Source organism: Rhinolophus sinicus, chromosome 16 (assembly GCF_057876585.1).
Source record: "Rhinolophus sinicus isolate RSI-liver-muscle chromosome 16, RSI-T2T, whole genome shotgun sequence".
NCBI lineage: Eukaryota > Metazoa > Chordata > Mammalia > Chiroptera > Rhinolophidae > Rhinolophus > Rhinolophus sinicus.
Genome location: NC_142516.1, coordinates 36,456,062 through 36,483,868, shown reverse-complemented (window position 1 = coordinate 36,483,868; position 27,807 = coordinate 36,456,062). Strand labels below are relative to the sequence as shown.

General features: G+C 36.5%; 1 protein-coding gene and 1 pseudogene across 2 annotated transcripts; one reads left to right on the top strand and one right to left on the bottom strand.

The window, feature by feature from the left end:
* RMI1 (RecQ mediated genome instability 1) lies at nucleotides 1–17,832 on the top strand. Of its 2 annotated transcripts, XM_019750086.3 has the most exons (4): nucleotides 1–178; nucleotides 5,950–6,010; nucleotides 14,633–14,725; nucleotides 15,481–17,832. In XM_019750086.3, exon 4 carries the CDS (start codon nucleotides 15,512–15,514, stop codon nucleotides 17,390–17,392), a length of 1,881 nt encoding a protein of 626 aa, XP_019605645.2. In that variant the 5' UTR covers nucleotides 1–178; nucleotides 5,950–6,010; nucleotides 14,633–14,725; nucleotides 15,481–15,511; the 3' UTR covers nucleotides 17,393–17,832. The 2 variants fall into 2 exon arrangements, with proteins under 2 accessions (XP_019605645.2, XP_074186702.1); XM_074330601.2 differs by lacking the exon at nucleotides 5,950–6,010 and having other exon boundaries at nucleotides 107–178; nucleotides 15,481–17,641.
* Nucleotides 13,804–14,699, bottom strand: LOC109457301 (V-type proton ATPase subunit G 1 pseudogene; annotated as a pseudogene).
* Nucleotides 17,833–27,807: the final 9,975 nt, after the last annotated feature.

The window sequence follows — 27,807 nt, the reverse complement described above, 5'->3', positions numbered from 1 at the left end:
GAGGAAGGGGCGTTTTCCGGCTGGAAGGAATTTTTTGGGTTTGGAGGAGGGGCGTGAGCTGCTGCTAAATCGAGCGGGAAGAGGCAAAACAGAAATAGGGCGCGCACCGTGGCGGTTCTAGTGCTCAGTCGCGCGGCCGGGGAACCACTGTTTCGCGAGGGAAAGGCGGGATGCCCAGGTCGGTGCTAGGCCCAGATGGATGCCCCGGTTCCCACAGTTTAAACTCGCGTCTCCCTTCCTCCCCGCGACCCACTTCCCGCCCGGGCTGCCTGGCTGCGGGGCGAGCTGCGGGTCGGTAAGTGCAGCCCGCCCGCCCAACGGCCCGGCCCACGCCACGGAAACCAGCTGTTAGTAACGGGCTGCAGCGCCAGTCAGGCGTGGCCCGGGCCGGGGGCGCAGCAGGCGGTTCGCTGCCGGCTCGGGCGGGATCCCGGGCAAGGGGGTCCGGTCCGCCGGGTTGTGGCGGTGAGTCTTGGAGAACTTGTCCCATTGGTGCCTATCTTGAGCCAGCACGCCCGGGAAAGTCTAGGCGTCTCTCCAGGGTTCTCCATTATGACGAAACCTTTCATTCTTTTGCTCTCTTTTGTCTGTCTCTTTTTTTGTTAATGGAGTTTGTGAGGCGAGTATTTTTGTAGTGTCGTCGCTGCATTTAATCTGTGAAAGTTTTCTTGGAGTATGATTGCGTTCATCCAAAATGGATGCAAACCTTAAAAGGCGTTTAGACCCCCCCGTTCTGTTAATTGAACTCTTTAAAGAGCCTACTTTGTGTCAGGGTATTCGGCCATAAAACATCAAAGACCTCGCCCTCCAATGTGTTACCATTTTAGCTTATTCAGTTTACACCACTTGTTTTGTATTTGGTTACTGCTAAGGCCCATGTGCCAAGCTTTGATGATTTCTTTTGTTAAGACACACAAAGTCACTCCGAATCGGTGACAAACCTGGGAAATCGCCAGGCCAGGTAGTACGACATTTCCACATCCCGACTCTTCAACCCTCCAGCTTTCATGCACAAACAACCCCAAACTAACGTTGAAGTTTAAAGATGTTATAATTTGCGAACAAGGCTAAATCCACCATTGTGTGTGTATGTGTGTGTGTATAATGATGAATTTGTGCTGATGCATTACATTGTAACTTGATTTCCCTCTTGAATAATTTGCAAAATGGTTGTAACCAGCATGTTTTTTTAAATGGCCATGATTTCATCTATCCTTTATCTTTTACTTGCCTACCGAGGAAGAAAACTCTTGTTAGGGGGAACTGAGGACTTCATGAATGAAGCACCATGAAGGACAAATATTGGCTGGGAGGACAGATAGTTGTCAGAGCGTAGGGTCTGGGATTGTGGAGTTTATAAAAGGTCTCTTTAAGTGGTAATAAGTTTTTTAAATAGTCTTTTAAAAAGTATTGTAAATACTTTTTAAAAGTAATGTAAGTTGTTGGGAGGTAAAACTTAACTCACATTTTGGTTCTGTCATACATAGTTCAGATTTTTATAAAGTGCTCAACCAAGAATTGATGAGTATATGTAGGGGCTGGATATACTTGGATTATAGAGATACAATTTACCAGTCAGGAATTGCAACATTTAATTGAATCTGGCTTAAAACCTGGGGCATTTCACTAACACTAATAGACACATATAGGGGTAGTACTAATGATGCTTTCTTTCAAGCTAGTATTTCTGTTGTAGCTATCATTTTCTGCCTTGATAAGTGATGAATGGTGAACAGGAATGCAAAGTATGCAGCCCTATCCAGGAACTTCTACCTCCCAATTTTACTGTCTTCTGACTGGACCCTAACTTGTGAAAGCTGGTACCTTTCCTAGATACCATTGTTGTTGTTGTTTTTATCTTTCCTTTTCCACTTGTTTTCTTCTTAACGTTTATAAGTTACTTTTTAGGTTTAGTTTTTAAATAATGGCAAAGTCTGTCTTTTCACCATCCTTTCATCCTTTATTGTTCTGAGCCAAACGAGTATATTATACCTATGCTCATTCAAGGACTTGCCAACTTGATTGATGCATTCAATGGCTCCTGTTTTGTGTAATTAATTGTATGATAATTTTGGACTTCCAGTGAATTCAGAGCTAGTATTACTTAGCTGTGGGATTTACTTTAGATAAGCTAATATAAGTGAGATTGCACACTATCCAAGTGGATGATTATTTGAAATATTATAGCTAACGTTTCCTGAGTTCCCCACCATGTGCCAGACTTCTGCTGGCAGTTTAACCCTTACTATAATCTGTAGTAAATTGTGATTATCTTTGTTTTGTGGAAGAGGAAATTAAGACTAATAAATTAAGGCACATGTCTGAGGTCACATAGCAGAGTTGGGATTCACAGTCTTAAACCTATTCTCTTTCTTTTCCTTACATTAATTATGGGAGATTCACAAATAGCCCCATTGACTATTTCTGATTTCAATCATTAAATATAATTTGTTCCCCCTAATTTTCAGAGAGTACCTTCTTCAAATTCTGGAATTATTTTGTAGTCATCCCAAATGAGTTAAAACATAGATTACCTTTATTTTTTAGATGAAGATAGTGGAAACATGGAGTGATTATAATTTAAATATTTGTTAGTGCTTTTAAGTTTTAGTTATTGATTGAATGCCATATACAACTAAAGGATGGTATTTCTGCCTCTTTCTGTTTTTTAGAAAATTGGGATACGTGAACCTGATTGAAAATTATAAATCAAATATGCTTAGGTCTCAGTGGTGAATGATAGAATTTTCTTACTCTATGCTGCTCAGTTTCTGCAGTCAAGATCTAGCATGTAGTAGATTATTGTCGTCAGCCAAGTTTAGCATGCACAAACTGTCTTATCAATTTGTTAAATAACATTTTTCATGATTATAAAATTCGTGGAGATTAAGATATATGAAGTTTTATATCTCGCCTTTTTCCTAACAAAATAAAATAGGAACATTTTCATGTCATTAAGTAGTCCTAAAAATTATTTTTAAAGACTCTATAGCCTTCCATTTCATGGATCCAATGTAGTATATTTAATTTTTTTCTAATGTTAAATATTTAGATTGTTTCTGGTATTTTTCCACACTGTAAAAACACAATTATAAACACTCTGGTACATAAATCTTTTCTCTCCATTTCTCATTGTTTTCTTAAGATTGACTTTGGAAAACAAAAAGGGTATCATATGGTATGAACATTTCTTAGTATACAATTTAAAGAGCATACTTTTGAGGATCAGGGGCTGTTTTTTTGTATAAGCAGATGGGAAGTTGTGCTGCCCTAGGTAACACCGTCCCTCTGAATTGCTTCTACCGGCAGTAACTGGTTTACTCAATTTCTTGAGAAAGGGGGGAACGAAAAACCTTAGGAATTCTCTGAAGAAGAATATGCAAGTAATCGAATTTACTAAATTATTAAGGGGCTTGGTTATTGAAATCCAATCTAAGCTTTATAATATAGATCCCACATGATGATAATACTTTTTCCATTTAATTAAAATTTCTAATGAACTTCTTTTCTAACCTGTAGGAAAATAATCCTATTATACATAGAATCATCTTTCTGATTACAATTATTATAACATGCAATTGTGGGGACTATGTCCATGTTCAGATCAATATACCTTCCACTTACTTTGCTGTTAAATGACGAATTCTCTGTAACGCGCATTTAGTAGTCAGTTCCCCACTCCCCCAAACATCTTGACTTTTTGATAAAATATTTGATATTAGCTGTAATTGAATGCTTGTACAATGTTAAGTATCTCAACACATTTGTGTTTTAAAAATATCTTGGTTATCTTTTGGGGTTTTAGTCATTGGAATTTTTTCTTTGTCTAGTTATGATAACAGTATTATAAAATTATAGGATGTCAGTTAGCTTCAGAAGTAGAAATTCAAATCCTACAGGGTAGTACTTGGAGAGAATAATCAATACTGCCACACATTAATAGAATAATTTAGTTGTGGTTTCCTTGAGCAGTGTTTCTCAGAATTTGTAATTGTCACTTGAAAGTTTTGACGCTTCCCATGTTCAACAGCACAAACAAGTGCATATTTGAAATAAATAAAAAATAAATGGATACATAAGCCTTAAAATATCAGTTTGTGATATTTTAAAAAATTTTAAATTTTGTCGTATCTTTGAATTATAACAAAAGTAGTACTTAACCATAACATTGTTTTGAAGCTGTCATAAAGACAGATGCAATAGGTAATGTTAAGTTTTTCTTTCACTTGATTTTGTAAATGAAATAATTTAGGATGTACTTGGTGAGCTTGTTATTTGAGATCTGAGAAAAGCTTGGTCATTATAATAGTGTGCTCTTATAGAATAGCCATTTATGAGTGAGTTTCATATGTCAGTGGGTTTTATATGTAAATGAGGGACTGGCTATAATTTCTCTTTTCACTTAAGTCAACAAGGTCTAGAAAAAGACATAGGAATGGAGAGCAGAATTTATATTCTAGTTCTAGGTCTACTAGGTATGATCTTAATCTTCATGCCTCTATTTCATATTCTCTCAGATGGCAATACCTACCTACCATAAATTATTATTTTGAGACTTAGGTAGTATTTGCAGGTAATACTGCAAATTTGAAAGTATTTTGAAAAAAGTTTAAAGTCTTACAAATAAGGGATTTTAATTTTTGTTACCAGCAAACCCTCATCGTTAATTCTGTGTTTATACACCTGTACCTGCTGGGATACAGGATTAACATCAGAAATTCATCCTTGTTCCTTTTCGCTCCAGTCTGGACCTTTTCAATTTAAAACCAGTCATTCTTCCTTTCTTCCTGGTTCCTTCCTCCTCCTAGAAGTATTTTTTTTAATTATTATTAGTTTCAGGTGTACAAGACAAAGCAAAACTTAGACGTTTATCATTTATATCCCTCACACTGTGTGAACCCCCCTCCCCCCATCCACTATCTCCTAGACGTATTAACAGTATTATCTCCTATTATTTAACAAATTCAGGTAGAAAATAGCATTTGTATTACATGGCCACGTGTAATATTTAGGCATACTGATTTATATAGTATAAAACATCCTGTAAAAAACTTAATTGCAATTGTGGCATTTTTACTTGATAATTCACTTAAATAATTTATAAGTACTGAAGTACACTTTGTCCTGATTTCATTTCACTTAATGATTGTGTGGAGACAGAGCCAGGAGTGCAGTTTCCAGGCTCTCGGCCTTATGTGGAAAGGTGCTCACTTGGGTAGTAAATGGCCATCGACTGTGATTGGATGGCCATCAGCTGTGGCTAGTTGGCTGTCAGCTGTAACCAGTGAGCCATTGGCCCCTAATATAACTGCCGTGACTATGCTAGCGAAAATGGGGCTAAGCAAGAATATGGTGGCTGGCAAGCACCGACTGCAGTTAGCACGGTGGAGTGCAGGTTGCAGATTACAGAGAGGTGGACCGCAGGTTTCAGACAGTGTGGCTTCTGCTTCCTGTGTCTCCAACCCAGCCTCCAGCGAGAGTATAGTGGTATGACTCCCCTATCTATGGCTCCGTGGGTATTCCTTTTTGGCCTAGCCACATCCTGCGTTCTTATATGGGGAGCGGGACCAGAGACCCCCCCCCCCCCCCCGCAGGCCGCCCCTCATTGACACATGGTGCAGTGAGCAGGGTCTCCTGCACGACAGACTGTCATCACATTAATATAGCACCTTTGGAAATTATACTAGGTCCATTTGCCAGCACTGTTCTGTTTAAATTTTAGTGGAAGAAATAGGTAAATTACTAAATGAGCTCACCTAAGAGCCATGGATCTGGTTTAATTTTTGAGGTTAAAAAAAATAGCAAATGGCAATAAGATAGTACTTTGGAATCTTAGGATATAAGTACACATATTTCAGTCTTGATGTCACTAAGCTATGGCTTCATGGAATCATGCTTGGAGGTTTTAATATGCCTTTAATTACATATTTTGATGTTATTTTGTTTTAGGTTTATCTTTTAAGCATACAGCTGGATTTGATTTATTCAATTTGAGAGTATCTTTTAACAGGTGAGTCAATATGTTCATTATCATTGTTGACATTTAGACTTCTTTCTACCATCTTATTTATTGTTTGTCTTTATAGTGTAGTGCTTGCCCATTCCTTTTGTGTCTTCTCTTGGATTGTTTTCTTTATTCGATGTTTTCCTCAGCAAGTTTGAAAGTCAGTTATGATATTTCTATCCTTTTGGTATTTGTCTTCAATTTTTTGATTGGGGGTATAATTTACATTCAGTAAAAGTTATGTTCTTTTTGGTGTATGGTTCTATGAGTTTTGACAAACATAGTCACATCACCATCACTACCACCACCACATCATGATATAGGACAGTTTCATCACCCCCACAATGCCCTTGTGCCCCCTATAGTAAACTCCTCTTCACACCCTCAGCCTTTGGGAACCACTGAGCTGTTTTCTATTTCTATCGTACTGTTACATTTTTCAGAATGTCATATGAAAGTCACTTAGCACACTGCATTTGACATTTGTCTTAGTCTGTTTGGGCTACTATAACAAAATACCATGAACTGGGTGGCTTACAAACAACAGAAATTTATTTCTCTGGAGGCTGGGAAGTCGAGCAAGGCAATGGCAGATTTGGTGGGGTTCTGGTGAGGACACACTTCCTGTTTCATGGATGACCATCTTTCTGTTGTAACCTCCCATGGCAGAAGGGGCAAGGTGGTTCTGGGGGTTGGGGGCTCTCTTTTATAAGAATCCTAATCCCTTTCATGATGGCTCTACCCTCATGACCTCTAAGCATGTCCCAAAGGCCCCACCTCCTAATACCATCACATAGAGCATTAGGATTTCAACATATGAAGTTTGGGGGGGACACAGTGTATAGCAACATTCATCCAAGTTATTGTAACTATTAGTAGTTTATTCTTTTTTTAATTACTGAATAGTATTCTATTGTAATGCTATACCACAATTTGTTTATCTATTCCCAGTTGAAGGATGTGGGCTTCCAGTTTTTGGTGACTATAAATAAAGCTGGTACAAACATTCACATGACAGGTTTTTAATGAGTGTAAGTTTTCATTTCTCTGAGTAAATACCTAGTAATATGATTGCTGGGTTGTATGGTATAAGCGTATATTAAACTTTCTGTGAAGATGCTCATCTGTTTTTCTATGAAACTGCTAAACTGCTTTCCAAAGTGGTTGTGCCATTTTGCATTACCGCCAGTAATGTATGAGCACTCCAGTACTTGGTATTGTCAGTTATTTTGTATTTTAGCTATGCTAATAGATATGTAGTTCACACAGTGATTTTAATTTTGCATTTCCCTAATGTCTAATAATAATGAGCATTTTTAATGTGTTTACTTGCCATCTGCATATCTTCTTTGGTGAAATGTCTATTCAAATCTTTTGCTCTTAAATTTTTATTGGGGAACAGTGTGTTTTTCCAGGACCCATCCGCTCCAAGTCAAGTCGTTGTCTTTTAGTCTAGTTGTGTAAGGTGTGACCCAGCTCCAAGTCTAGTTGCTGTTTTCAGTTTAGTTGCGGGGGGGAGGAGTGCAGCCCACCATCCCATTTGGGAATTGAACAGGCAACCTTGTTGTTAAGAGCTGGCCTTAACCAACTGAGCCATCCAGCCTCCCCCTTTTGCTCATTTTCAAATTGGATTTTTTAAATTGAATTTTAGAATTCTTTATGTATCCTGGATAAAAGTTTTTTGTCAGTTATGTGCTTCTCCCAGTCTGTGGCTTGTCTTTTGTGTGTATGTGTGGCTTGTCTTTATACTCTTAACAGTGTCTTTAACAGAGTAAAATTTTGATGAATCCCAATTTATTAATCTCTTTATGAATTATGCTTTTAGTGTTATATCTAAGAAAACTTTTAAGAAACCGAGGTCACACAGATTTTTCTCCTAACTTTTTTTTTTAATTAAGGTATAATTGACATGTAACATCACATTAGTTTCAGGTGTACGACACAATGATTTGCTATTTGTATACTTTGGGAAATGATCACCACGATAAGTCCAGTTAACATCTATCACCACACAGTTACAAAAAATATTTTTCTTATGATGATAGCTTTTAAAATCTACTCACTTAGTAACTTTCAAATATGCACTGCAGGGGCAGCTGGTTAGCCCAGTTGGTTAGAGTGGTGCTCTTAACAACAAGTTTGCTGGTTTGATCCCCACGTGGGCCACTGTGAGCTGCACCCTCCACAACTAGATTGAAACAACTACTTGACTTGGAGCTGTTGGATCCTGGAAAAACACATTTAAAATAAAAGCTGAAAAAAAAATGCACTATAGAGTTATTAAGTGTAGTCACCATGCTGCACATTACATCCCCATGACTTATAACTGGAAGTTTGTACCTTTTGACCACCTTTACCCATTTTGCCCACCCTACTTCGGCCAAACATCAACCTGTGTATCTATGAACTTGATATTTTTCTCCTAACATTCCTTATAGATATTTTACAGTTTTAGTTTTCACATTTAGGTCTATGATCCATTTAGAGTTTCTATACATGTTGTGAGGTGTTGGTTGAGGTTTGTATTTTTGCATATGGATGTCCAGTTTCAGCACCATTTCTTCAAAAGACTCTCCTGTTTCTATTGAATTGCCTTTGCAACTTCGTAGAAGGTCAATTGACTATATATGTGTGTGGGTCTATTTCTAGCCTGTCTTCTTATTGCCCTATATGTTAATCCTTTTGCCGATGTCTCACCGTCTTAATTACTGTAGTTTTATATTAAGTCTTGAACTCAGATAGTGTGAGTCCTCTAACTTTGTTTTTCTTTTTCAAAATTATTTTGGCTATTCTAGTTCCTGTGCCTTTTCATGTAAATTTTAGAATCAGCTTGTCATTTTTCACACTCAAAAAATTCTGGGATTTTGAATGGAATTGCATTGAATCTATAGATCAGTTTGGGGAGAATTGAAACCGTAATATAGAGTTTTCAATGCTGGCTTATCTCTTCATTTGTTTGGGTTGTCTTTGATTTCTTTTACAAGTAGTTTGTAGTTTTCAGTATACATATCCTGCACATACTTTGTTAGATTTAAATTTTTGGTGCTATTGTAAATTGTACTGTTTTGTTCATTACTAGTACAGTTGAGTCTGGTTATGTGTGGTAGTTATAAAGTCACTGTGAACAGAGAATTAGGGAGTACTGAACCACTGCTCCTAGGAGAAATATAAGTTAGGTTCCTGCAAGCCTCTGATTATGACATTTTCATCAGCTGATCAATACATAACCTTTTTTTGTGTGTGCATTTCTGTTTAAAGACACTTTATTCAATACATGTTGATTCATTAACATTGAATTTGTGACCAATGGCACTATAGCTCACACCTGATTGAAGCTTAATCTAACACATTATTTTCCATGTGACATCACAGCTTTATTGCACTTAGGAACACTAGATAGCACTTTAGCACTATGCTAGAGGGCCATTTTAAACAGTGAAATCATCAATAAAAAGCACAAAAGTGAAAAATGTAGCACTGAATAGAGCATGAAAAAAAGAAAGACAGAATGAAAAAGGCAGTTTGCATCTTGCTAACTCATTTACCAGGTGATGTATCTTTTTTGTAGATTCTTTGGCATTTTCCTCATAAACATTCATGTTATCTGCAAATAGGGGTAATTTTATTTTTTCATTTCTCGCCTTCTTCCCTCTTGATTCCCCCCCGCCCTTTTTTTTGTTGTAGTAGAAAACATAACAAATTTACTCTCTTAGCAATTTTTAAGTGTACATTATGGTATTGTTAACTATATGTACCTTGTTGTATAACATCTCTGGAACTTATTTTTCTTGCATTAATGAAATTCCATATCCATTGAACAACTGTCCGTTTCTCCCTCCCTTCAGCCACTGGCAACCACAATTCTTATTTTACACTTCTATGAGTTTGATTACTTTAGGTACTTCATATAAGTGGAATCATTCAGTATTTGTCTTTTTGTGAATAGCTTATTCCACTTAGCATAATGTCCGTAAGTTTCATCCATGTTGTAGCATATAACAGAATTTCCTTCCTTTTTTTTTAAAGCTGAATAATATTTCTTCTTATGTATATACCACATTTTCTTTATCCGTTCATCTGTTAATGGACATTTCGGTTGCTTCCACATTTTGTCTATTGTGAATAATGCTGTAATGAACATGGGTATGCAAACATCTTTTTGAGATTCTGTTCTCAATTCTACTGGGTATATACCCAGAAATGGGATTGCTGGATCGTATGATAGTTCTAGTTTTCATTTTTTTGAGGAACTTCCATGCTGTTTTCCATAGTGACTGCACCATTTACATAAGGATTCTAATTTCTCCACATCCGCACTTTTTTTTGTTTGTTTGTTTGCTTGTTTTCTTGTTAGTGGCCATCCTAAGGGGTGTGAGGTGATATCTCATTGTGGTTTTAATTTGCATTTATCTTATGATTAGTGCTGGTGAGTATCTTTTCATTTGTTGGTTATTTGTGCGTCTTCATTAGAGAAATGTCTGTTCAAGTCCTTGGCCCATTTTGAAATTGAGTTGTTTGTTACTGAGTTGAGTTCTTTATATGTTCTGGATATTTACTCCATATCAGATACATAGTTTGCAAATATTTCCTTCCATACTGTAGGTAGCTTTTTCACTCTGTTGTTTCCTTTGCTGCAGAGTTTTTAAATTTGAGACAGTCCTATTTGTCTATTTTTGCTTTTGTGAACTGTGTTTTTGATGTCATATCCAAGAAATCATTGCCCATTGCAGTATCATGAAGGTTTTCTTCTAGGAATTTTATAGTTCCATGTCTTAAATTTAGGTCTTTAAAACATTTTGAGTTAAATTTTGAATATGGTGTAAGGTAAGGATCCATTCTTGCATGTGGATATCCAGTTTTCCATCACAATTTGTTGAAGAGACTATCATTTCCCCATTGTGTAGTCTTGGCACCCTTGTCAAAGTTCATTTGATCATACGTATATGTGAAGGTTTATTTCTGGACTCTAGTCTATTCCATTGGTTCATATATCTGTCTTGATGCTTTTTTTTTTTCTATTTTAATCTATATACCTTTTATTTCTTTTTCTTGTCTTACTGCACTGACATGGACCTCCAGTACAATGTTGAAATGTTGAGAGTGGACATTTTTGACTTATTTCTGATTTTAGGGGGAAAATTTTTTCTTTTCTACCTTTAATTTTGCACATTTTATTTATTTATTTATTTATGTATTTATTTATTTATTTATTTTAAGGAGGGCACAGCTCACATTGGCCCATGTGGGGATTAAACTGGCAACCTTGGTGTTATTAGCACCACACTCTAATCAACTGAGCTAACAGGCCATCCCTATACCTTCAATTTTAAAAGATAAATACTCTTATACTATTTTGTTCATTGTTAGTAGCAGAAATGAAAAACTCAGTAGAACACATGAAAGTTAAAGATAAGACAATCTCCCCCCAAATTAAACATCAGTACAAAGAAATCAGTGGAACATAGGAGAAGATAAAAGAAAATAAAAGTCTTACATGTATCATTTAATAGATAACACTTTAAATAATTGTTTTGAGAAATAGCAATCCTCTGCCCTTCTTCTCCTTTGTTCCCTTCCCCAGAGGCAGCCACTTTCATCTTTTCTAGCTGATTCTTTTTTGTATTTACTTCTATAGCTCTGGAAACCATGCAGATACTGCTACTTCTGATTTTTTGGTTTTAGGCATATCTATTGACTTTCACTACGGAGATGCAGATTTAGCTCTTTTCCACCTACCTTTCTCCCTGTACCTTTACCCTCACACATATTTGTCCATCTTGCTATTAGCTATGCTAAAATTGGTGTCAGATTAGTATTTCGAGTGTATATTATTATGACTGTGTACATGTTATTTACAATTAAGCCATGCAGCATACAAATATTACTTTTTCCTGTACAACATTTTGTTTTCTCTTGTGTTACCTTTTTTCTGTTAGTTTTCTGTATATTTTTCATTAATTCAGCTCCTGACTCCTCCAGTTATTTAAAACTCTGTTGTACATTGAGCTACATCAATGTTCTAACTGTCGAGTTTCCCTGAAAATAAGACCTAGCCGGACCATCAGCTCTAATGCATCTTTTGGAGCAAAAATTAATATAAGACATGGTATTATATTATATTACATTATATTGTACTGTACCCGGTCTTATATTAAAATAAGACCAGGTCTTATATTAATTTTTGCTCCAAAAGACGCATTAGAGCTGATGGTCCAGCTAGGTCTTATTTTCGGGGAAACACAGTAACAGGTGTAAACCAAGAAAGAGAAAGACATGAAATTTTGGAAACAGTGGTCTTACACAATTTCATCTTCTTGAAAAATAATCTTTCCTGAGGCCCTTTGGGCTGTTTGCCTTTACATCCTGCAAATAACCCTTTACTATAATATTTTGCCTCTCTTGTTTTAGATCGAGGATATCGTGTCTTCCTCTTTCTTGATTTATTCCTGTTATGTTATAACACATCCTCCATTACAAGAATTGTTTTAGACAATGCTGATCTGAAAATGTTTTTACTCGATTGATACTTTGTCTGGGTAGACACTTCTAGGTTGGAAATAATTTTCATTCAGAAATTCGAAGGAATTGCTCATTTACCTTATAGCTTCCATTGAGAAATCTAAAGCCATTTTCATTCCTGATATTCTGAATGTGACCTCTTTGTTGTTTGTTTTCCCTTTCTGGAAGCTTGCAGAATCTTTTTTCCTGTGTTCTAAAATTTTGTAAAGACATGCCTTGTTATATGTCTGTTTTTATCCATTGTTGTTGGGTCCTTTTCATCTGGAAGTTCTTCTTTAAGTTCTAGAAATTTTTCTGAATTTTTTTCTTTGATTATCGCCTTCCCCAAACCCCCATATTCCATTGATATCTTTGTACTGATGTGTTACTTTTCTAAGAGATTTTATTATTTTCCGTGCATTCTACTGTTTTTCATTTCTGCTATCATATTTTAAATTTCTGAGAGTTGTTTTTTGTCCTTTGAATATCCCTTGTTATAGCATCCTATTCTTATTCATTGGATATGATGTCTTATTTCTCTGAGTATATTGATAGCTTTTTTGAAGTTTTTGTCTCCCTTCATGGTCACTTCACTGCATTTTTTTCTGTTTGATGTGGTTTCTTATTAGAGGTCTTTTGATATCTTGTTATAATTAAGTATGGGAAACTAGAAAGAATGCTGGTTGGAACTCTGAGTCCGTTGATGCAGTCTCAAAATAGGCTGTTTTATTGGAGAACCTCTCATGTTAGTATCTCTAGGTCTTTTCCGTTAAGGTGGTAAGATTGCGCAGAGGAAGATTTTCTAGTCTCCTTCTAGGAGAGTATAGGCCTACTCACTAGTATTTCTGGGAGCTTTGTAGAGGACGAGAGTAGCATGTGTTCAGCCTTTAGTATTTAAGAATTTATTTGTTCTCCCTGTTTTCATTATAATACCTTCAGCAGTACTTTGATGTCCTAAATAGACTCTGTTTTACACCTCCAGAAGGTAGAAGGAGCAGTTTCTCTGACATGGGATGGAGATGCCACAGTCTTAATGTCTTAAAGAATCTTCTAATAAACCTTGTTTTTAGAGTGCCCTTTACTTCCAAATGTATGTCTAAGAAAGAAGAAGTCAGTATTGAATACATATGTGGCTTAAGCTAAAAGACATAGGAAACCAGATGATGTATATACCAATTAAATTTCTAAGAAATACGAGGTAAAAAATGAAATCTTTGGATAAGCTTTAAGTTTGTACAAAGAAGCAAGATTTGCTGTTCTTCAAAAGTGAAGGGACCTACTACATAATATACAGAAATAATTTAATACCTTTTCACAAGAAATAGCTCGAGCTTTGCTTTTGCGTCATATTCCACGAAGGCATCTATAATGCTAATCCATGGAACAGGTGCTTCTTTCTTCTTCTCTAACCTATTTATGCGGTAGTTTTCATGGATTTCTGGCCCATGTTGCATGTAAGACAGAGAGGTTATCTGGGACTTTATCCTTGTTCTGTCAGAAGTAGGTCTGAAGGGTTGTCGTCTTCTGGATCTCCTCCTCCACCTTAGTGCTGCCACTGCCATGGGATACCAGAGCCCCAGCTTCTCTCCTTGGCCTTCAACTTTTTCTCCTTCTGCAGGCCGTGTGTTCAATTTCAGCCTAAGCTGTTTTGGCCTGCTTCAGCCTCTGGTTACTTAGGGGCCTTGGACACCTGGGCAGCCTGTTTCTTGTCCTACAACAGCTGCTGGGTGCCCTGCAACTGACACCATGGAGGTCGTGATTTTGAGGTTGAGGTGAGAGGCCTAAGTGGGCTGGCTTGCCCCTTGGGTCAGCTGCCCCAGCTGCCCAAGATCTGTGCCTGGGCTGTGCCCTGCCTGCCGTCCTCTCCAATCTCCTTTAATTTTCACAGTAACCCTAGGAAGTACATACTATATAGACAAGGAAACAAGCTTAGAATGTGTTAAGTTTCTCAAGGTCACTTGCTTCTGTTTCTCTCACTCCAAACCTCATGTTTTTATTCTATATTTCCTATGCTCTGCCCTGATTGGTAATAGGAACCTGAAAAACCATACCATTAAACTCTTGCACTCGTGCAAATAAGTGATTCTTTTTGCAACTTTCTCTTATAACCCTTACTGCTTCTTGTCTTAGCTCCCAGGGCTATTTTTGAGTAGAGGTTACAAGTACTCACTGAACAACCAGTTCCAAGTCCTGTCATCAAACCGTATGCTCCTGTTCCAAATGGTAAGTTTTCTTATGAAAGTATTAAAACATATAAACTCTAATTCTTAGCTATCTTCACCTGTAGAAGGAAAAAATATACTTTTGTGAACACAGGGTTAATTAGTCTTTACTGTTTTATCATACTGAAAAAATCAGAAGTATATTTGCCTGGTAGGACTGTTGAGAATTATTTAGCCAAACAAGTAAGATGCTTTGCATCAGCTCAGAATTTATTGTTATTTGTTACAATTTTATCCTTAGACCATATATTTAAGTGCTGTATGGTTAAACACAATGGTAAGTTTTAATAGAGTATGGATTATGGATATGAAAATAATCTTAGTGAATATCGTTTTCTAACTACATTTTAAATTACAATCTGATTATTAATATAATAATCACTGTTTAGTGTGTGTCTATCATAGGTCTGACATTATGATTTACAAATGTTAATCATGTAATCCTCACAACAACCCTGTAAGATAAATGGTGGTGTTGACATTTTAAAGATGAAAAGACTGGGTGAGAGAAGTTAAGAAATTTATATTAGGTCACAGAGCTTGTAATTTGACAGAGCTAACTTTCAAACCTTTTGCTTTTCTCATACCATTTGATTGCTTATGGTATTTAAATTTTGGCTGTGTAGAAAGTCAAAGAATTTTAAGATGCTGAAGAGAGAAAAATCAAAAGGGTATAGTTATGCCTATTTGTGCAATAATGTACAGAATTATAGAGACTATAAGTGTACTGAATTATAATTTTTTTTTTTTTTTTAGGTTACAGCTGTATATTTTTCATTTTAAAGAAATGAGTGTAACTAATATTGCACTAAGAGTTGAAACCTGGCTTTTAGCTACATGGCATGTTAAAGTACCTCTAATGTGGTTGGAAGCTTGTGTTAACTGGATTCAAGAAGAAAATGAAAATGTTAATTTGAGTCAGGCACAAATGAACAAACAGGTGTTTGAGCAATGGCTCCTTACTGATCTGAGAGATTTGGAGCATCCTATTTTACCTGATAGCATTTTAGAAGTTCCAAAAGGAGAACTGAATGGATTTTTCGCTCTGCAGATTAATTCATTGGTTGATGTAAGTCAACCTGCATATTCTCAGATACAAAAGTTGAGAGGAAAGAATAATACAAATGACCTAATTACAGCTGAAACGCAAGTTACCCCAAAACCTTGGGAAGCAAAGCCTTCACGAATGTTGATGCTACAGTTAACTGATGGGATTGTACAAATGCAGGGAATGGAATATCAGCCTATTCCAGCTCTTCATAGTCATCTTCCTCCAGGTACAAAAATTTTGATTTATGGAAACATTTCTTTTCGTCTTGGTGTTCTCTTATTGAAACCAGAAAATGTGAAGGTGTTGGGAGGAGAAGTGGATGCTCTTTTAGAGGACTATGCACAAGAAAAAGTACTTGGAAGATTAATTGGGGAAACTGATCCTATAGTTTCAATCATACCAAATAATTCTAACCAAAGCATCCCCAGAATTACAGATGATCTAGGTCTTGTGTTAGAGCCTTCTGATGAAGAACTCTTGGCAAGTCTTGATGAAAATGATGAGCTTGCAGCAAATAATGACACCTCCTTGGAAAGAAGATGTTTCAGCACAGGTAGTTCTTCAAATACGATTCCCACAAGACAGTCAGGTTTTGAACCAGGACTTGTTATTTCTCCAAGACTCAATGAAAAACCACCAAATCAGTCTGTGCATTTCACTGATGGGGAATTAGATGACTTTTCATTGGCTGAGGCCTTGCTTTTGGAAGAAGCTGTCCAGAAAGAACAAGTGGAGATTGAAGAATTGCAGCCATTGACTTTGAACAGAATCACAGATGACAGTATAGAGAGATCTTTAGATAAACCTAATACTCCAAGTAATTTTTCTTTGATTTTCAAAAATGGAAATAATTGGAATGAAAAAAATTTATCTGAACAAATGACTAATGAAGACAAATCTTTTAGTTGTCTGTCTCCTAGATACCACAACAATAGTGTGTTTTCAGTTAATTGTAATGTACCCCTTCCCCATAATTTTACAAATAAAGGTAAGAATTCAGAGACAGATAATAAAGTAAAACAAACCATCGGCAGTTCAGAGGGACATTCCTTAAATAATAAAATATTAAATGGAGAAATAGTCAGTTATGTACCAAAAAGGAGTTCACAAATTTCTGATGAAAATGATCACCATTTACAGAATTGTTCTTTAAGATCATCAGAGAACAGCACTAATCTTTTTATTGCCATGGATTTGTATTCTCCACCCTTTATCTATTTGTCTGTTCTAATGGCCAACAAACCAAAGGAAGTTACAACAGTGAAAGTCAAAGCATTTATTGTAACCTTAACTGGAAATCTCTCAAGTTCTGGTGGCATTTGGAGTGTAACAGCGAAGATTTCTGATGGTACTGCATATCTAGATGTAGACTTTGTAGATGAAATAATTACTAGTCTGATAGGGTTTTCAGTACCAGAAATGAAAAAGTTAAAAAAGGATCCTCTTCAGTATCAAAAGTTCCTGGAAGGTTTGCAGAACTGTCAGAGAGAGCTAATAGATTTGTGCTGTCTAATGACTATTTCGTTTAATCCCTCCTTGTCTAAAGTAATGGTACTGGCATTACAAGATGTTAATGCAGAACACCTTGAGAACCTAAAGAAGCGATTGAATAAATAATTTACTAAAATAGTATTAGAAAACAACGAAATATTTAGAATTAAATTTGTCCTTTTATTTTTGAAACTTTATTTTCGTAAAAAGGAATAAGGAAGTTTCATGACTAATTTCAATTTCATTTAAAAATGTTTAATCATGTTTGTGTTTTTAGGTTTTTAAAATAAATTTTTTATAACAATTGTTAGATGAAGGAATTTGGTGACTACTGTTTTTGAGACGTTTGTTTTCTGCGCATAAGATGACTTTGGGGTGGCCAGTTAGCTCAGGTGTTTAGAGCACAATGTTCATAACAACAAGGTTGCCGGTTTGATCCCTGCATGGGCCACTGTGAGCTGCGCCCTCCACAACTAGATTGAAACAACCACTTGACTTGGAGCTGATGGGTCCTGGAAAAACACACTTAAAATAAATAAATAAATAAAAATTGCTGAAGTATTATACTGGTGTTTACCAAGTGTGTCATATTGTTGAAAGTTCACAATTATAAATAGGTTGAGTACTCAAAAAGATTTGTTTATATTATACTTAGGAAAATGTAAATCCAGTAAATCAGAATGTCAGGTTTTCAGATGCCAATTGTTTTGCTGATTTTTATTTTGCTCTTGTAAATGTCTGGCATGTTTAAGTGAAATAATTATGTTCACAAGATACCATTTCAGAGAATATATTGAATGGTTAAAAAAACCTTTGTTTCAAGGATAATTTATTTTAAAAGGCATAGTGAAAACTTCATTACTAAGGTGCGGTAAATATTTCATTTTTTTTGGACTAAAATAAGGTATTTATCCATGTCTTTAGATGTTATCCCCTTTCTGAATTAGCTCTACATGTAAGTCTCTCGTTCTTTTTTTGGAAGTGCTGACTGTGTTTTCAAAGGGAGACTGTTTATCACGTTTTCACTTTGCTTTTAAAAAGTCATATTTGAAAGTTAAAGTTATTTTTATTAATATTTAAGAATTTTAAAGTCTTGAATTTTAAAACATTAAACATAAATAATAAAATGACTATTTTAGTTAAAATAATGCAATAGGAAAATATCTGGAAGATAAATACATATATAAAATATAGACATAGTAGAAAAATATTTTTAAAATCTTTTGTCTTTGTTTGAAGGATGATAATCAGAGTTCAAGGCACAACACAGATTTGCTGATGTCTGCCCTAATAGTAACCTCTTCTATATAGTACTTGCATAGCTCTTTTACTATAAGAGATCTAAATGAGATGGCATTGTCTTTCTTCTGAATGTTCTTTTCTTGTACTCTATCTCTGTGAGTAGTGTTTGAAAGCTGAGTTTAGATCTTATTTTCTCTTCATATTCAATCACCAAAGGCTGGGGATATAGTACTTTACCATATCAATCCATCCTTTCAAATTGGTGCTTTCATTCTGGCTCTGGTCTTCTCTGGCCTGGATTATTATTCCAGTGGGTTTACTAATTGGTCTTTGCCTTATTTTGCCCTCAAACCTATTCGTATAATTCTGCCTGAATGATCTTTTTCGAATAAATTTATTTTTGTTTTCTCTTCATTACCCTTTAATATCAACCTCCTCCTGCCCTCTTACTTATGAGAAGGAAGTCCAAACTCTTCATCTGATATGTAAGATGTCTTGTTATCTGGCCTTTGCCTTTCTTTTCAGCCTCATCTTGCGCCATTATTCTCCTTCTTCCTCATCTGCCTCCAAATTTTAGTCAGAGCAAATTATCTGTAGTTCCCCAAGCATGTAGGGAAATATACCTCATGCTTTCATACTCAAGCTCATAGTGTCCATGCTCCCTGACCTCCTTGCCTCCCAAATTTATTCATATTTCCAACTCAGCATAAGATTTAGGTGCCCATTGAAGTGTTTCATGAAGTCCCCTGCCAACTTTCATGCCCACCAATGATATTATCAATGTTAGCTGCAGTGTTGTTATGAAGTTTAAAACTAATCTGGTGACTTGGAATTCCTGTATACAGAATTTTGGAAAAAAATTATTGTAAAACATAATTTTTAAAGATATAAACTATACACTTTTTAAAAACAGTTGAAGTATAATGTATGTAAAACAAGCCACATTCATTTAAAGGGTACAATTTGATGAGCTTTGATAATTATCTTGTTTATTTTTGGATGCACAGGTGGGCTGGAAACTGGTGTAATGTGCAGAGGCACTTTTGTTTGGTTATGGATGTCTAATAATTTGATCAAAAAAGGGGAGAGAAAAGAGGAATGACTTATGCTGTAATGATGCTGGTCACCTTTCGTAGTTATACCTATATACCTGTGAAGCCACCACCATAATCAAAATACAGAACATTTCCAGCATCACCCCCTATGCCCCCAAAATTTCCTCGTGCTTCTCTTTAGTTTACTCCTCCTGCATTTGGTCTCAGGCAATCATTGATCTTTTTTTGTCACTATAAATTAGTTTGCATTTTATATAAATGGTGTGATACAATGTGTATTCTTTTGTGTCTGGCTTTTACTCAGTATAATGATTTTGAGGTTTATTCGTGTTGTGTATCCAGGCACATATCAATATTTCATTCTTTTTGTTGCTGAATAGTATTACATAGGGTAGATGTACACGATTTGTTTATTCATCACTTGTTGATGGATATTTGAATTGTTTTCAGTTTTTGACTATTGTTAAGAGTTGCCTTGAACATTTGTAAAAGGTCTTTGTGTGAACGTACACTTTCATTTCTCTTGGGTATACACCTATGAGTAGATTGACAGTATCATATTGCAGGTATATGCTTAATTTTATAAGAAGCTCTCGAAAAATTTTCCAAAGTCATAGTATTGTTTTATGTTCCCATGAGCAGTGTATGAGAGTTCTTTTAAATAAATGTTTACCTAGGTAGTTCATTTTGTTGTAGAAATTATTAAAAAAGACATGAGTAAAGAAAAATCCTACCACAATATATAATAAGTTAACATTTTGTAGTATATTCTTACCTTTTTTACACCTATTATTAATAAAAGTTACACTATATATACTACTCTGTGTTTTGCTTTTCCCCCTTAACATGGAGCTACCTATTTCAATAAGGACAGAGTTACACCATCATTTAAAATAGCTATATCTTATTCCATTGCATCAATGCACAGTACACTGAAACTAGCCATTTGGCTATTGTTGGACCTTTAGGTTGTTTCTACTTGTCATTTTTATAAATAATATTATGGACATAATTGTACAAATTGTATGTTTTTCTAATTATTTCTTTATAAGAAAGAATTGCTGGCTCTAAAAAACACAGTTTGAAGATTTTGGATACTTGTTGCCAAATTGCCTTCTAGCTTTTTTTTTTTACTAGCTTTGTGTCCTTGGGCGTGTTACTTAACTTTTTGAGCATCAGTTTCCTCCTCCATAAAATGGGAGTAATGTGAAAACATACTGTTTTAAAGCAGTCAGTCCAGTGTCTTATATATGCTAAGTACTGAGGGGTAGCTATTATTACTTTCTTTTTTAAAAGTTCTTCCAGTTCATAGTCCTACCTGGAGTTTTTAAGAGTTTGTGGCTTCTCAACCCCTCAAATACTTATACAAGGTATTATCATTAAAAAAAAAAGTCTTTGTCAATGTGATAATTGGTTTGTATTCTTTTGTGAATTGTCTTCCTTGATGGTAGTCTTAAATATTTCTCAAACACTGTGATGAACAACAGGACACCAAGTTTTTAGAACAGTATTTATTATTATTGTAAAATTAGGAATGAAAGATGGTTATCCCATAAATTCAGTAAATTTGGGTATCTCTTTAAAGATTTATGAATTCATCCTCTTGTATTCACTGTAGCTTTGAGATTCAGGGCATTTAAATGCACTGAAGGATTTAGTGCATTTAAAGGACTCAGTATAAATCAACTTCAAATATGTACTTGACATTATTACTTTTCCATGATGGCCTGATTCTTTATGTCAATTTTATGGGATCTCAATGCTAATGAAATGAAATAGCTACATAAGTCCAAATTAATTAATTAATTTATTTATTTATTTTGTGAGAAAGAACCAGAGGGCTAAGATGTTTTTATTAGGTTACATTTCTGGGAACTACAAATTGACATAGTGTCCCTGGTAATTTTACATTATGAACACCACTAAATGTTATCAAACAATTTACTCAAGAACTTTTATAATTTTTAACATTTAACTCCCAGTGGAGGTAGGGAAAGTATGGGTAGAGGGTGGAAGGAAAATGGAAAAGAAGTGTATTACATGTTTCTGGGGCCGGCCCGGTGGCTCAGGCGGTTAGAGCTCCGTGCTCCTAACTCCGAAGGCTGCCGGTTCGATTCCCACATGGGCCAATGGGCTCTCAACCACAAGGTTGCCAGTTCAATTCCTCGAGTCCTGCAAGGGATGGTGGGCTCTGCCCCCTGCAACTAAGATTGAACACAGCACCTTGAGCTGAGCTGCCGCTGAGCTCCCGGATGGCTCAGTTGGTTGGAGCACGTCCTCTCAACCACAAGGTTGCCGGTTGGACTCCCGCGAGGGATGGTGGGCTGTGCCCCCTGCAACTAGCAATGGCAACTGGACCTGGAGCTGAGCTGCGCCCTCCACAACTAAGACTGAAAGGACAACAACTTGAAGCTGAACAGAACCCTCCACAACTAAGATTGAAAGGACAACAACTTGACTTGGAGAAAAGTCCTGAAAGTGCACACTGTTCCCCAATAAAGTCGTGTTCCCCTAAAAAAAATGTTTCTGTTTTGGCTTTGTTCTTGGGGTTCACAAACTTTGAGAAGGGAGGGCAAGTTCCTAACTGATGTCTTTCTGGGTGAAGTAGAAATGTAGTTAAGGGGCATGAAGGAGGTACCTCCTGGCCAACTTCTCCTAAACCGTCAGGGATATGCCCAAAACAAAAGAAAAGAAAACAAAACAATCTTTTCCTCCTCTCCATTACAGGGATTTGAAAAATCTGTTAAAATGCCCTTATGTCATAATGTGAATTACAGTAACTAGACTCAATTTTCAACTCCTTAATGAAGTTGTTCACTGATTGGTGACCTAGTACTAATGGAGCAAATGGTCATTTGGAAGAGGGCAAGTCTGAGCCAGTGTCACAGGATGAGTTAGGCTTTGAAGTAGTGTTAGGGCATGTGTCCTTAGCAATCGTCTCATTTCTTTGAGTCCCAGTTTTCTCACTGGTAAAGTTGGGGTGATGTTTTATAGTCTATATTCTTGTGAGGCTGAAATGAAACAGTGTGCATATGTCTTGCACAGTTAATAATCACCATTCTGGCACCAAATTTTGGTGTGTTCTCCCATGGAAGTAGTAAATCTAAAGATTGCAGGTCGTTGCATGCCTCTTATAATTTTGTTGTATATGTTTGGCTAGCTCATCTCAAAGGGTAGGAGATGAATTTTAATAGATCAAAGTTTAAAATTAAAACTCATAAAAGCATGTAATATCTAAATAATGTTCATGCAAAGTCCAGGTAGTATATTGAATTATATTTCCTTTTCTGAGTTCTGTGTCCCAATACTTGAGCCACTCAAAAGAATGTTTGAGGTCAGGTTCAAATGACATTGCTAATTCCCTTTCAAAGGCTCAAACTTTGCCACTAGATTCCCTTTAGTTGTATGATAGTAAATGTTCAACAACTGGGTTTTATCTGTATATCTACCTACCTATCCATCCATCCGCCCATCCTATCTATCTCAGTATACATGTGTTTATTGTGACTCTTACTGATATAAAGGATATATAGTATAGATATAGCACACAAATTATAATGAAGTATAAAATATTTATTGTAAATTTCGTATAGCCAATTGATTCTTCCAGGATGCACATTTTTGCCACATACTTTAATCCACAGCCAATTTATGGTTGAAACTCAACCATGATTTGACAATATTTGTGCTGTTAATACGTACTCTGTTCCTTTTTTTACGGTGCTTCCATATGCTGTTCTCTCTGGAAAGCTTTCTCCTCTCCCATTCCCCTTTCAATTTAGATATTTTTTGCTCATTATTTGGATTTAAATTTAAAAGTCACTTCCTCAGAATCTTTCTCTGCCTCATCACATTAGATTAGGTCTTCACTGTTAATGTATTTTATTTCCTATAGTTTTCCACAGTAGTAGATGGTAAAAGGGATCAAATACATGGTGATGGAAGGAAAACTGACTCTGGGTGGTGAACACATAATGTGATATATAGATGTATTACAGAATTGTATACTTGAAACCTATGTAATTTTACTAACCATTGTCACCCCAATAAATTTTAATTAAAAAAAGATTGTAATTTTAAAATTTTAATGGAAAATTGCAAACTTAGAAAAAAGTAGAAGTAGTATAATAACTCTGCATTTCTATCACCCAGTTTAACAGTTATTAACCCCAGGTTATTATTTGAACTATATACTATCCCTTAATTATTTTGAAGGAAATCTCAGACATCATATAATTTAATCACCAATATTTTGGTGTCATTGTTTAATAATTAATTGTGAACTCTTGTTCAATGACAGTATTGCCAGAACATAAATTCTATGAGCTCATGGATTTGACTGTCTTGTTCATTGCTGCATTCCCAGGGCCTAACTCAGTGCTGTGAATGAGGTGATAGATGTGTTGAGTGAATGAAATGTTACTAGATTACTAGAGAAAACAGGAATATGCATTTAGTGTATTCAGAGGTCTATAAGACATTTGTCGTGTTATATAGAATCTTTGTTAACAATGTGGGTTAGAATTGAGAACAATTAAGTGGATCTATTTCTTGTTGACTGATTTTACCCAAATGGATTGAGATTGTGGTTTTTTGTTTTAAAAAAAATTTTTTTTTTTTTAAAATTGGGGAAGGGGTACAGGACTTTATTGGGGAACAGTGTGTACTTCCAGGACTTTTTTCCAAGTCAAGTTGTTGTCTTTTCAATCTTAGTTGTGGAGGGCGCAGCTCAGCTCCAGGTCCAGTTGCCGTTTTTCTAGTTGCAGGGGACAGAGCCCACCATCCCTTGCGGGACTCAAGGAATTGAACTGGCAACCTTGTGGTTGAGAGCCCATGCTCCAACCAACTGAGCCATCCGGGAGGCAGCTCAGCTCAAGGTGCCGTGTTCAATCTTAGTTGCAGGGGGTAGAGCCCACCATCCCTTGCAGGACTCGAGGAATTGAATTGGCAACCTTGTAGTTGACCGCCCACTGGCCCATGTGGGAATTGAACCGGCAGCCTTCGGAGTTAGGAGCACGGAGCTCTAACCACCTGAGCCACCAGGCCGGCCCGAGATTGTGGTTTTTAGTAGTGGGTCAGAGGCTCTCCCCACAGTCTGCTTTTGCTCCACAATTTTTAATCAATGACTTGAATAAGTAGAGGACATTTTTTTCCCCCAAATATGGAGGGATTTTCAAATACTGGGTGCAGAATAAAAATCCATAAATGATTTTGACAGTCTAGGGTGACAGAAACCAATAAGATATATTTAATAGTAATAACTTGAAAATCTTATACTTAGGGCCAAAAAACAATTGCATACGCTTAACGATTAGGGAAATGTGGCTTAGCAGCAGCATGTACTAAAAATGCCTAGTGTCTACAATGTAATGTAGCCACTATGAAATCTAATGTTGGTCTTAGATTTTATTACTAGAAGGCAGCATGTAGAAGGAATGAGGTGCTCACTCCACTCTCGATAATTACATGTCACCAGGAGTGTGTTGTTTTGTTAAAGGCACAAGAGACCTGACACTGTTAGGGAGGAAGTGGTTGAAGAACTGAGGATATTTATCCTGTGGAAGTTAGGCCTGACCAGTGTTTATTATTATTATTTTTTAATTACTGATCAGTACTTAAAAATTGAGAGACATCACAATTTTCTTAACAAATTGGAGAATCTGGCATCTGTGGGCTTGGGGACGATTATGTGGAGCTGAGTCATTGCTCACTGCTTTAGTTATGGCTCCCACTAATTCACCTGAGTTCCCTCCACTCCTGCTGTCTAACATGCTGCTGGTTTCACTCAGGTATCTTCCTTGGCCTTGTAGGTATTTGCATTTGCAACACCTGGGTAGGCTGGTTCTATAAGGCCTGAAAGAATGAGCTGCCTTGAGATTCTGTGAAGTTTCATAAAGTCACAGCCTCCTCCCCTCTCCTTCCCTTTTTCCTTTTCTCCCTTTGCTTCCTTTCTTACATTCCTCCTTCCCTCAAAACAATCACTTCCGTAAGAAAATAGGTTTCTTGAAATATGTATTTATATGTCTTACAAGTACATATTTCTTAGAATTTTGGTTCACTTTCCTTTCTATGGCTATCCTTTATGTGTGTATCTGGATGGATATAGTCCTGAATTGCAAGAAAACAAAAGGTTCTCATCTGAGGGTACACTTAATATCACATGTAAAAACTATAGATACCCAGTTCTGCTACCCTACACTGTGGGAGATTCTGACCCACCAGGTCCCTGGAATGGAGCCTGACATCTACAGGTTTAACAAGTTTTGAAATCTCCTTGGAACAACTGCCACAGGGATTATAATTATATGTCTGTGCAGTACATGGATCATGAATTTTTGTCATTTATTTTGCAGTCACGAGGTGTATCTATGGAGAACCCCAAATAAAGCAAAACAAAACACCACGGAGTAAGATAGCATCTTGCCTCTTGTGGAACCTATATCCTAATTATTAAAACATATAAGACAAAAATGATTCTGAAAAGTGAGACCATTTTGGAGTTGAGTTGGTTCAGGAAGGCTTCAGAAGGAGATCAGTCCCAAATGGAAGCTTGAAAGAAGTGTTTGGTATTTGGATGAGTGGAGGAAAGGAGAGGATGTTTGCAGCAGGGGAATAACATAAGGAAAGACAGAGACACAAATTGTGCCTGATTTTTTCGGGAGTCGTTAGGAGACTTGCTTGCCCCACTGGAGAGGAGGGTTCATTGGGAAACTGCCTAGATAAGAGAAGTCTCCTGTGAGGGAGATTTCTGGGTGCCAGGTGAGAAGTTTGCACTTGGAGTCAGAGACCTGGACTTGAATCCTGCCTCCAGTACCTGCTGTAACTGTGATTTTAGGTGTTTATCTTCCCTGAGCATGTGTTCTGTAAAATGGAGTTAATATTTGTTATCCCTGACGGGTGTTGAGGGGCTGAATGAGACAGCAGGGCCTGGCACTCAGTATGTGGAGTCATGGCTATTTATTGATCCAACATGCTGAGGGTAACTGCCCAGAGTCCTGGAGCAGGGCGGTTGCAGGCTGGCAGTGATATATTGTGAAGGTAAACACAGATGTAGAGGACAGACTTAGTCACTTCGGTGAGAAGATCATTCAAACTGGATTTTTGGCGTCTTATGAGTAGTGTGACTAATTCCAGCCTTCCCACTTCCATAGGGTATTGTGCTGATACTGCCTGGGACCTCATAAAACTTGAGTACCCACCATGCTCAGCAAATCAATGCTCTTGCTACTCTTGCTTTAGTTTTCTAGAACTCCCACAGGACAAGCAAGTGGTAAGCTGGAGGCCCATAAAAATAGATCCTACTTATTGAGTACAGTGCTGTTTTATTTGCATTCCACATGATTATGAAAATGAAAATGAAAGGATTTTCAGACTAATTAAAATATTTATTGTATCTTTTCTGAAACTTGTTTTCAAATAACTGCATTTGTAAGATACATGTAAATATAAAGAATGATGGTACAACAAATATCAGTGTCCCCACTCAGAGCTTAAGAAATAGAACAATCCCAGTACTTTAGAATCCTCCAGAATGTTCCTTCCCAATTCTACTTCTCTCCAGAAGGAACCATTATCCTGAATTTCGTGTTTTAACATTTTCTTGCTTTTCTCTTTAATTTTACCACTCTGTATATATTCTTAAATAATATGTTGTTTAGTGTTGCATGTTTTATAACTTTATAAAAATTGAATCATGATATGTATCTTTTTGTTTCTTGCTTCCCCCTCCCAACATTGTTTTCCTGAGATTCATCCATGTTGATTCATGTAGCTATAGTTTATTCATTTTGCTGCATAATATTTCATTGTAGGAAAAGACCACATTTTATAAATCCACGTATCTATGAATATTCAGGTTGTTTCCAGGATTTTGCTTTTCACAGCAACTGTTGCGGTGAACATCCTTGTACATGCCTCGGTGCACACGAGCTGTCATTTTTTGGTTGTCTATTCTTATATGTCAGTTAAAATTAGGTGGGGCTGAACCTTCTCTCTATTACAATATAATAGATATGTACAAAAAAATAAAAAAGACTATTTTGAGCATACTGAGTTTGGGATGTCAGGACAGGCACGCATCCAACAGGCAGTTGGGCATGTGGACTGCAGCACTAGCCAGGACAAAAGATTGGTAGGAAGACAGTAAAATTCAGTAGGAGAGAAAGGAAATGGGCTATGGACACAACCAAAGACAGTACTTAGATTTGGGGTGAGAAGGAGAAAGGAACCAGAATGAGAGGTAGA